General features: G+C 35.4%; 3 protein-coding genes across 4 annotated transcripts; 1 reads left to right on the plus strand and 2 right to left on the minus strand.

The window, feature by feature from the left end:
- The first annotated feature begins 1,354 nt into the window (after positions 1 to 1,354).
- MTM1 (manganese tracking factor for mitochondrial SOD2) lies at positions 1,355 to 6,380 on the plus strand. Its single transcript, XM_022053513.2, has 11 exons — positions 1,355 to 1,465; positions 1,641 to 1,914; positions 2,501 to 2,590; positions 2,735 to 2,863; positions 3,123 to 3,182; positions 3,298 to 3,468; positions 3,859 to 3,961; positions 4,335 to 4,426; positions 4,563 to 4,712; positions 5,318 to 5,376; positions 5,958 to 6,380. Exons 2-11 carry the CDS (start codon positions 1,663 to 1,665, stop codon positions 6,088 to 6,090), a joined length of 1,239 nt encoding a protein of 412 aa, XP_021909205.1. The 5' UTR covers positions 1,355 to 1,465; positions 1,641 to 1,662; the 3' UTR covers positions 6,091 to 6,380.
- A 748-nt stretch (positions 6,381 to 7,128) lies between these two features.
- On the minus strand, positions 7,129 to 7,985 carry LOC110823186 (arabinogalactan protein 41-like). Its single transcript, XM_022053517.2, has 2 exons — positions 7,626 to 7,985; positions 7,129 to 7,435 (listed from the first exon to the last, which is right to left on the minus strand). The coding sequence occupies exons 1-2, from the start codon at positions 7,744 to 7,746 to the stop codon at positions 7,362 to 7,364; spliced, it is 195 nt and encodes a 64-aa protein (XP_021909209.1). The 5' UTR covers positions 7,747 to 7,985; the 3' UTR covers positions 7,129 to 7,361.
- A 453-nt stretch (positions 7,986 to 8,438) lies between these two features.
- LOC110823185 (uncharacterized) lies at positions 8,439 to 11,305 on the minus strand. 2 transcript variants are annotated; one of them, XM_022053516.2, is made up of 3 exons: positions 11,150 to 11,305; positions 9,848 to 10,822; positions 8,439 to 9,544 (listed from the first exon to the last, which is right to left on the minus strand). In XM_022053516.2, the coding sequence occupies exons 2-3, from the start codon at positions 10,560 to 10,562 to the stop codon at positions 9,039 to 9,041; spliced, it is 1,221 nt and encodes a 406-aa protein (XP_021909208.1). In that variant the 5' UTR covers positions 10,563 to 10,822; positions 11,150 to 11,305; the 3' UTR covers positions 8,439 to 9,038. The 2 variants fall into 2 exon arrangements, with proteins under 2 accessions (XP_021909208.1, XP_021909206.1); XM_022053514.2 differs by having other exon boundaries at positions 8,439 to 9,547.
- Between the last annotated feature and the right edge of the window lie 85 nt (positions 11,306 to 11,390).

The raw sequence follows: 11,390 nt of genomic DNA on the forward strand, positions 1-11,390 counted from the left end.
GTTTAATAACAAGATAATCGTGCTTTAAATAAACGAGGATCAAGTATTAATTAAGATTATGAGTATAGCTCTTAATCATATTAATGCTGAGAGGATGCCGAATAAAATTAAGACTACTCATTCTACCCTCCCAATAATTTCATTTCATACCTGCTAAATATTTTTCACGAGTTATATTTGGTAGCTGAGAAAATCTTATAAAAACTAAGAAATTTATTTAATCAATTATCGGATTTTCTCCATACCACTTACGATTAAATAATGTTGATATATTATAATTTTAAAAAATAATGCATGATTTGATCAAAATTGACACTGAAATATGTAAAACACGAGACGCGAATACTAAAAAGATGGGTCAAAGATTTAACCATGGGATCAACGAGATATATTAGGAAGGATTTTATTTATTTATTTCATATTTCAAAAATTTTTTCAAAATATTTAAAAAATAAATAAATTTTATACAGTAAATTTCATTTAAAGTATAATACAAAAAATATTCAATAAAATAATATTACATGTTAGAGTTGGCGACAAGATGTTAACATTACTAATAGAAATAAAGAGATATATTAATATGCACAATTTTTAAAAGTATAATAACTAAAAATAAAGAGATTAATTTTAATGTATAATATATATTAAATTTTTAAAAATTATTTTAATTAATATAATTTATATTTGCATATCAATATTATGATATTCTATTAAAAAATATTAAATACTACAATTAATTTTTATTAAATGCAATTTATAGTCACACGTTTTTTAGTAAAAAAAAATAATTTTAAAGCGTCTTTGGTAATTTTTAGTGATATTTTAAATAAATTCAAAATTAAAATATTATTAATTAAAAAATATATATTTTAATTTACAAAAATATTTTACATTCTCTGATAATTAAATTTATAAATTCAAATATTACCTTTAAAAAAAAATTAAAAACCCTAGTCGAGCTCCTCGTTTATACGTTCGTTCCGCCGTTAATTCCGCTAGGCACCGTGAGGCGCGCTTTCTTACTGGCATGAATAGAAACCTCTAGAAAACGGTAACGGCAAGTCTTCTAAGACCTCGTTTGCTTCCTCAAAAATAATCGGTAAGTGCTTTTGGGCACTACTGCTTCATTCGCTCCATTCTTCAGCCGTTGTCTTACCACTACTGAGTAAGTGCTTTTTCCCCATAAGTGCTTCACTTAGTAAGTGTTTTTTTTTTTTTTAACTCTATCAATTAAGCATCCAAAAATAATAAAATTTTCTCAATTAAAAGAAGTAGAAAAATAAAAACTATTCTTCCACAAATTTTGTTGGTTATTATTAATTTATTATCAATTAATAATTTTTTATGCGTTTAGAAAAGCCCTTTCAGATTTACAATTGGAGAAGTCGTTTTTAATCGAGTCGCCAAACGTGGCCTCCAGCTTGGAGGGTTTTATGTGCGTCGCCGTTTTAGTGTGGCAATAGAGGTTCGTAATTTTCTGTACTTCTATTTCCTGTGCACCACGGAACCAGGAAAAAAAAATATTTTATTTCCAAAAAATTACAAAAATTAAAGGAGAAAGTTGATTCTGAAGAAACTATGTTTTGATAAGTATAAACTGATCGATCCCTCTTCGGTGCATCGAATTTTTTCAATTATAGACAGAGTAAGAGGGTTGTGGATATGGCGGAAACAGAGCGCACGAGGAGTGCATGGATGGGTTCAGAGCAGTCTTCGTCAGGAGTAGGAATCAACGGAGGGGATTTATTAGTCGCCGAGCCGATAAGAAACGATAGAGACGGAACCGGAATTAGTGCTTCGCAGCCTCCTTGTAACAAAACCGATGGGAATTTAGGGTTGGCGGAGAGAGCTTTCTCGGCCGCCGGCGCTGCCATTTTGTCAGCTGTTATTGTGAATCCTCTTGATGTTGTAAAGGTAATCCTCCTTTTGCTTCTTTTTTTGTTGTTCCGGTTATTCTAATTTTCTGCTTGGTTTACGAGAAAGCGTGAGAAAATTAATTAGTATCAGATACAGTGGTGTTTCATTTCCTTTTATGATTATGCGTTTGTGTTTCATCTTATAATATGCTAGCTGTTCTTCACTAGGTTTTGCAACGAACAAGAAACATGCTGGTTCATGAGAGAGTTCCCTATTTAGTACAATTTTCTATTCACATTATTAATGTTGTCTGTAGATTTCCCTTACATTTCCGGTTACTGTTCTAAATCCATCTACGGAAATAAATGGAATAATCTCTTTTCAATTTCAACGTTATTGCAAATTCGATTTATCTAGCTATTTGATGTGTTTGGTTGGTTAGGGGTTGGGTATCGAGATCGAATGGTATTTCTATCCATGTCTATATGTGGAGTAGGAAAATCATTCATCACCTTATTTACTGAATTCTTGTGATGCATCGATTATAGTTATTGTCTTGATTGTTTGTTTAGTAGAATAAATGTTAAGATTGGTTTATTCCTTGGAGTCCTGTTGTGTTTGATTTTTTCTGTTGCATTTTTAGACAAGGTTGCAAGCACAGGCTGCTGGAGTTCTTTATTCACATCCGCTGAGTAATCTAGTTGGTCGTATGGCGTACTTCGGTCCAAATATGGTATACATGCCTATTACTCTTCTTTACTGCGATTTTTCTTGGTTCTTTAAATATGTTATAAGCTGATGTCAGTCCATGTGGCAGGCTATTTTATGCTTTATGATACACTGTTCTGCATTGATATGTTGCAATATGTTGGTTCAGATGTTTGCTGATCTAAGGTGTTCTCCGTCGTGTACACGTGCTGGAGTTCATGGTACTGTATCAATGTGCCCCCCTGATTGTTTTCATTACAAAGGAACATTAGATGTCTTCTACAAAATCATACGACAGGTCAGTGGTGTTCATATTGTCACCTATATCTCATGTAGAAAGTTTGAGTGAAGATTTGGAAATATTTGAATATGACTTTGGGTGAGAAATTTTATCTTGGTACTTAAATGATAACATTGTACTTGGTCTTCTGTGACAAATGCTGGTGCTCAATGGCGTGAAAGAATCATTTCAGTATATCTAGTGGAGAAGATGCTTACCTTTTGCATGTGATGTACACTGCATTCTCTTTCCTCTGTCTAACGGAGAGTTTCTGCAGGAAGGAATTTCAAGGCTATGGAGAGGAACCAATGCAGGCCTAGCACTTGCTGTACCAACAGTAAGTATTTTCAATTAGTAGGAAAAATCTTATACCATAGGGAAAACGTTCCTGATTATTGAGAGGTCTATGTTGATTAAGTTTTAGCTGATGAATGCAAATGCTTACTGTACAGGTGGGGATCTATCTACCTTGCTATGATATATTCCGCAACTGGTTAGAGGAGCTTACTGGCCAGCTTGCACCGAGTGCCACACCATATGCTCCCTTAGTTGCAGGTGCATTGGCACGGTCTTTAGCTTGCACAACTTGCTACCCTATTGAACTTGCTAGAACACGCATGCAGGTAAAATGGTTATTGATTTATGTATTTTTTTAATGTTTTGCATCAGAAGCAGACTCTGAATTTCCCCGATGATCACATTACTGTTCATTTTTCGCTAGAAAATATTAGGCAGCTGGATTTTACAAAATTCCATTTCCTCAATTATATATTCTATGTATGTTAGCCTTAAGCAGATGGCGGTTCCCCTTTGGTACCTTTTAATACTAATCTTCTTTTATTTTAAAAAAATGTTGGCCTTAAGCAGAAATCTACACTGCTGTGTGTGTGTCTCTCTCTTTATATATATATATATAAATAGGCTTCTACATTTGCCGGTGTCTCCTTAGACTTATGTTGTATGCAGATGGTGGTTTTTATTTTCTTATAGTCTACATTGTTGTTTGGCGATAGGCATTTAAAGAGACACAAATTGCTAAGAAGCCTCCTGGTGTTCTGAAGACTCTGCTTGGAGTTCTGTCTCATGTCAAGGGTGAAACTAATCTTCAAAACAGTTGTAAGATGATTCTTCTTGATATCTTCATTTGTAGCCTAGCCATGTATTTTCCTATTTAAGAACTTCCTCTTGCATTGTGAAGGCCCGTGACAGGAGATTTTAACGGAGGCTTAAGCATATATGGCATAACTATATGTATTTAAAAATTTACTAATTGTCGGTTGTTTATTTAAAATATATATATATATGGCTGCAATTGTTCCTTCACTCAGTATCCAAAAAATAAAAGCCGGATAATTTTGAGAAAGGAAAGAAATTCTAGTATGTATGAATAAGGAAATATGACCATTGAATATGCATCAGTCCTGTCATGTCGGTTACGATGTTCGAGTTTTCCTATCAGATTTTGATTGGCACTGTTTTTCTATTACAGTGCAAGGCTACCGCGTTTTATGGACAGGCATGGGAGCACAGCTTGCACGTGATGTTCCATTTTCGGCAATCTGTTGGTCAACCCTTGAACCTGTGAGCTCCTACTATTTAAAATGTTACTTTCTTCTCTAGATTACTATTACATTTTTCCCATCCGTTGTCACTATAAAATGGCACATATGCAACACATTGCATATTTTTAAATGATGATTGCTATCTCCTTGGGCAGATGAGAAGAAGACTTCTTGGACTTGTCAGCGAGGAATCTAATGTTGTCAGTGTCCTTGCCGCTAATTTTTCAGCTGGTTTTGTTGCTGGAAGTCTGGCTGGTGGTTTTACCTGTCCCCTAGATGTTGCAAAAACCCGAAGGCAGATAGAGGTTTGTTTTTTCTTAGAAGCATATTACCAATTATTTTCACTTAGTGGAATGTTAACCACCAACTAGTGTTGGTATCTCCAAGGATAGTAGATATTATTTACTTTTTTCATTTTTTTGTGCAGAAGGTTACATTTTTTTAAGTTAACTTACGAGAAGACAATAAACTAAGATACTAATCTTATGCCATAGTGGAATATACTTTATTTTTTTATAACAGAGGAAAATCTATGGGATTTTGATCTCATGTAACTGTATTCCCACTTCTCAGGAACTAGAGTTTTACATTATGTTTGAAAGGAAAATAGTTGAAGTACAGGAAAAGAAACGAGGATTTTTAGAGGAAATGAGAAGGAATGGACATTTTTTGTTATTACCATTCATTAACAAAATTATAATGTAGATACATGATGGACATTTTTTGTTTAAGATTTCTAAATCTTCCTTTCACCTTCTTTGTCCCCTATTTGGGAAAAGTGAAGTAAATGATTGTACCTCCTTTCTTTTCCTTTTCCCTCACTCTCTTCATTCCAAACATATTGTTAGATTAATGCAATGTTGCTTTGTCATGCTTGTTTTCTCATATTCTGTTGTTCGTTTAATTACAGAAAGATCCTGCTAGAGCATTGAGGATGACGACACAGACAACACTGATGGAGATTTGGAGGTATAAGTCTTCCTTCAGTACTTATATAGGCTTTAAATTTTTATCTCATTGTTCATAGATGATAGAAATACTAGCACTTCTGTTTGAGCTCTCTTGTATTGCCTTTTGGTCTTTGCCTAAGAAGAGAAAAAATTTAACTTATAAATAAATGGTTAATGGTCTTCCTTTTAGTGTTATCAGTAAAAGGATCGCTAGGAAGAGCACCGAAGGGGGTGTTGTCGATGTAAAATAGGTTTTATGATTTACAAGATAAAAGTTTTTATCAAAATCTTCTTGGTTACCCAATATCAGCAATCAAACCAAAAAAATATGAAAAGGTTAATGGTGACTTATCGATTATTTTGTTCCCTTCACTGGAATATATGATATATTGGCCCGGAAATCTTGTACCAATGATAAGTCAACATTTTATGAAGCAATAATAGAGTAGATGACATGCTTTTCTTATCTTTTTTTGCCTGATTTTGGGTGAATCACATTGGCATAGGATTCTCTTGTTGCTACCTCTATTGTGTCCGTAAAACTTGGTGGATAAGTTTTTGTCTAGGCATTGACACTCCGTTTAATTTTGCTTGGAACAGGGATGGAGGGATGAAGGGACTATTTACAGGAGTCGGTCCTAGAGTTGCGAGAGCAGGTCCTTCGGTTGGGATTGTTGTTTCATTTTACGAAGTTGTGAAGTATGTCCTACATCGGCAATACGGAACTTCATGACAGAGTCACCTAACGTGCAGTTTTTTTTCGGCCCTATCCACCTGTTATTCAATGTTTACTGACCAGGCATAAGAGCAAATACTTAGGTGCTAGGAAGAAGCGCTAGTCGACCTTTGTTGTTGATACGTTAGCTTGGAGATAATAATTGGCAGTCGGCTGCACGAAGGTCTGAAAAATGTTCTTTTTCCTCAACAATTTTGATCTGCATGTAATATTCCGCCTAGGTTGAGCGGGATCGAATTTTGACTCGATAATCAATTTTTTGCTGAGTTTAGTCTCAGTTTTACAAATTCCCATCTTCATCCTTGACCAGAATTGGTAGTCTTTCTTCTTGCATGTTGCTTGAACTCTACACTTCACACTTAGGGAATTTGCTAGCAGGAACCAAATAATTGCCAGGAGCTTTTCTCTTCTATTGGCATTCTTTTTCCATAACAATATGTCTAATTGTTTTAAATTAAAGCTATGCTTTTTAATTTATAAGACATGTATAGAAGATTTTGCTTGGAAAAAAAACTTCTAAATTTCTACACTTTTTATTTTTTTAAGGAGGTAGAAAATAGAAATAGAACTTCGGGTTTCCCTCTCAAATACACGTACCAGAATTTTCTGCAAATTTTTGTTCAAACTGACATATCTATAACTCTTCAGCGATTATCTCTGATTTTTTATTTACCTCAACACAATTATTACATTGAAGTTATTAAAATTTTAAATTTTTTTTTTAAAACTTGAACGGATGTATTTATTATCTAATTAGTACTATTATGAGATCATGATTCTCACTATCACAGAAGAATTCGCACACACACAATCAAAACATGTACATTCGTAGAACGTAACACGCACTCCAACCATTGCTTTGAACTTTAATTTTATGAAACGAAAAATATAAACCATTAAATGTAGAATAGAAATTTAAATTTAATTATATAACATTTTAATTTAGGGTTAGTTTCATGTTCGTATTAGGTTATGCATTTTTCTGATTATTTTATTAAAAAAAAAAAGAAGCTGTGAAATTATAAGCAAAATCAATGATACCCACAAACCAAAAACCGAAATAGAGATTGAAAAAAATGGAGAATAAAATCAAAATACAATTCAATGAAAATATCATCTCCTCCATTTCAACAACAACGAGTTCATCACTCCTCCTCCTCTTCCTTCCCCCTTAAGTTACAGAAGAACCTTTTTCGCTTCCCCTAATTACCACGATTAACAATTGAGACATGAACTGGGTGGGTTTTTGTGTCTTGTGCTGTTGAATGTTAATGGATGAGATACGTGAGCGCCAAAGCCACCAACATTAGGATATAAGCTATCCCTTGATCTATTGTTGTGCCTGCAAAATTAATGAAAACAGAATTAGAAAACAAGTAATTTCCATTAAAATTATTCTTCAATCTGAAGAAATTAACATTTAAATGGAGGAAAAATTAAGAGATAATATATAAAAATTTAGAGAAAAATAAGATTTGTTAATTTTTACATATTATATATATATATATGTAACAGAGTAATAGAGGGCTTACCGTCGTTTGCGGGTGCAGGAGCAGGAGCTGCCATGGATTGTCCGTGAACCAAAGGGAAGAAGACGGAGTAAACGATGGCGATGATGGCGAAAACCTCAAAAGAAACCCTTGAAACCGCCATCGATATTGTTATGTTGAATCAATTAATTCTTTGATCTCTTTCTCTGTCTTGGTTGAGCCTGAAATGCCGTCTTTCTCTTTCTCTCTGGACCGATTCTCAGAGAGAAAGAGAAAGGAAATCGCGAGAGAGAGAGAGAGAGATGGAAAGAGGGAGAAGATGGAGGAGAGTTTAAAGGCTACGTTGAGCGAGAGAAGAGGCAAGAGAGATGGTTAATGCGTCTCAACAATGGCAGACCGTTTTATAACCGAAGGAGAACAGAGAATTAGCATTAATACGCATGCACACACATTCGTACATCCACACGTACATACATACATACATACATCTACACGTACATACATATGCACAAAAAGTAATACGAAATGATGATGTATTGCCTCTATATAACTTATTATGTATTATTGCGTATGGACATACATGTGCATGTATGTATGTATATGCATTGGTTTTACAACCTGTATTTGAAGGTGTGCAAGCCTGGTGGCTGAAATTTTGCCAGAGCTTTTCTTATGTACATGGAATATTCTATTGTGTGTATTTTAAGTAAATGATGATTGTTGACTATCATGGCGATGATGTTCTTTTTTCAGGGAGGGATTTCTTTTCTGGATTCGTTTAACCAGTTGGTACGTTCATTGTCATTGTTATAATATTTCATCATTATAACCTCACACCCACCGTGTATATACATATACCCGTGCACATGCAGAATTCATTTACTATAATAAAATATTAGAAAATATTTACAGAAGCACCATATTCTCTTGCACAAAAATGAGTTTTCCATTTTTACCCCATTTAAAATGAGAATGGAGAAACAACAAAAAGACCATTCTCTGGGATTGACACCATGAACTCCAAGTGAAGAAGGAAGGAAGGAAGGAAGTGAGGATCCTCCTCCTCGTTCTTGTAGATTTCGAACAACTGTTTCGAGTAGCAAGTTGCTAGCTTTTTGCAGATTTCGGAAGCACCTGGATCACACTGCTGGAACTCCTCCATTGATTTGCGATTTGCGAAAAGCATCATCACCAGTGGACTCATCAGACCTATGAACAATAAATCCACCCAAGCTGTTACCCTCACTCTCTGATTCATCCTCTTCAGGTTCTTGAAACTTATCAGTTGCTGGGATTCGTTGATGAGATTCAGTTTGATTTGGATTACTGGAAGAGCATTTCTCTGCCCTGTCTTTGACTTCAACTAGGCACCATCTTGGCGGTTTCCTTGAGATAGCATCATCTCTAGAAGGAGAGGATGTCACTCAGAAGCTTTTTAAATCAGAACTTGCTTCATCAAGAGTTTTTTTCCAGCAGATGCAACCTCTTGAATTTATGTACTAGGATGTTACCATCATCATCACTCTCTGTGTCACTTGTAATGATATTACAGCCTAGTTTCCTTTTACGTGCTAAAAGAAATGGGATGTCATCCTTGAAACCATTCACATTCTCCTTATTCCTCTGCTCACTAATTGCAGGAGTCATTTTTTCCTGAATATCAGCAGCTGTAGTAGGAATCTTTTCATTTTCATGGTTACTGGTAGAAGGTGCTTGTATAGGAGCGTCGTCATCAGATTCGTCATCACTGTCATAAACATTAATTACATTGAGTGAAGTAAGTTCAGCACCGGAAGGAGTGGATGGAGCAATTTTTTGGCCAATGCTTCTTTCTTGTTCAAATACCAAACGTCTTCTAACTTCTCTACCATGATCCCACTCAGATTCCTCATTTGGCACAACCCTCGTTCCTTGTTCAACAGATGACGAGTGCCTACAGGGTGTGACATTGTAAGGTGATGCTGCTGCAGAACCAATGACATAAAAGATGGATAAAGCATTTCATATTCAATAACCATTAGAACAGTTAAGAGATGTAAGGACACGTTATGCCCTTTGGGGAGAAGTCGATAGACCACTCTAAGAATAAGTAATTCATATTATACAAAGGCTTATGTAATTGAGCGATGCCTATAAAGCATAAACATTTTCAAGAAACGAAGCATTTTATCTCCGAGAATATCACTAACAAAGAGAACTACTCTTTGGTCTTGTTAGGGAATAATAACAGGAAAAGAAACATATATACTAATCTATACTTTTACCTGTAATTTGCAGATGTTCAATTCCTTCATTTGTGACATCACATGGAGATCCTAAATGGAGGGAATTCTTTCGTTTCTCCACATCATATCTGATTGTCATGGCTTCACCTGCTCCATTTCTCCTCGATTCCATCAGAAGACCTGTCCTGGAATCCAACCCCTCTGAAACCAGTTTTATCTTCTCATTTAAGGGCCATTTCCCATCTTCCAGGATTGAATTACTATCCATCCGCTGGACAAAAGAGTGCAATTTCCTGTACTTTTCCTTCCAAACCCCAACCTCATCTTCAGCCCTTTTCTTCTCCAGTTCAAGAGCACTGTTCTCCATCATAAGCTGGATGACAACATCTTCCTCTTCGTCCTCCTCTGTCAAATCAACAACTCCTTCCGTTTTCCTATCTGCTTGACCACAATCAACCTTGTCCTTACCTTCTCCACAAAAAGACCTCTTGTTCAACTCATCGATCTTTTGCTTGAAAACCCTCAGTTCATCTTCAATGGCAACCTTCTCAACTTTCAAAGCCTTATATTTAGTTTCAAGTGCTTCATACTCAATATCCTTCCTCCGAATCTCTAATTCCAGTTTGCTGCACCTTGCTCTGGCTGTCTCAATTCTCTCTTCTGATTCACCACATTTACATTTGTCAACCTCTTTCCTGCAACTAACTCTCTCTTTCGGAACTTTATCTTCCACGTTTCCCAAATTAGCATGCATTATGACTCTCAACTATCCAAAGACATCTTTCAAATAATTTATTCTTTTTTGATCAGGCCTGTTCTAGAAACCATAAATCATCAGAACCTTTCCCTGCTCTCAACTGTTCATGCAGATGGCAGATACCATTTGTTCAAAAGTCTTACAAAACCTAACCAGTTCTAAAAACCAGAAGCAACAAACCCAGCAATCCACTATTTGGTCAGGAACGTAGAAGAAGAAAGAAGTTGAACTCAAACTTCTAACAGAAGAACCTAATCCTGGCATGGTCAAATCCATAAAAGGAACAAAGTTGTAAACGAAATGTCGCTTGGTCTTTTCCACAATCAAATAGAAGGCAAACTCTACAAGTACCAGTAAGTTCAAAACCAGAACTTACTACGTTTAATGTCGCAAAATAAAAGAACCAGAAGATGGAAATACAAGAAAGCGTAGAGAATTTCCAAGAAAATGAAGTCTTTTTCAGTTTGAGAGAAAGCTATACGTACTAAAATTTCTTTCTCAGGTACTTTCTCGGAAACCAAACAAGAGTATAAACCAAATATAACAAGAAGCACAAACAGCAATACAGCAAAGTGAATACTTACGAAGAGAATATGACGATTTCTCGTTAAAAATATACAGTAAACCCTAGCGCAGGAGCCATGATCGTTCTGCTTCTTTCACTGAACTGGAAATATTGAATGACAGACCCTTCGGCTTACCGGGTACCCTTCAACTGAAATGTTTGCATACGTGTGAGTGACCAGTAAAAGATTTCTTTGCCACGTGCGAATATTCTAACCATTTGGATGCTGCCACGTCACCATAAGGAGACAAAAGCCAACA

Source organism: Carica papaya, chromosome 9, assembly GCF_054855325.1.
Source record: "Carica papaya isolate Zhongbai chromosome 9, ASM5485532v1, whole genome shotgun sequence".
Taxonomy (NCBI): Eukaryota; Viridiplantae; Streptophyta; class Magnoliopsida; order Brassicales; family Caricaceae; genus Carica; species Carica papaya.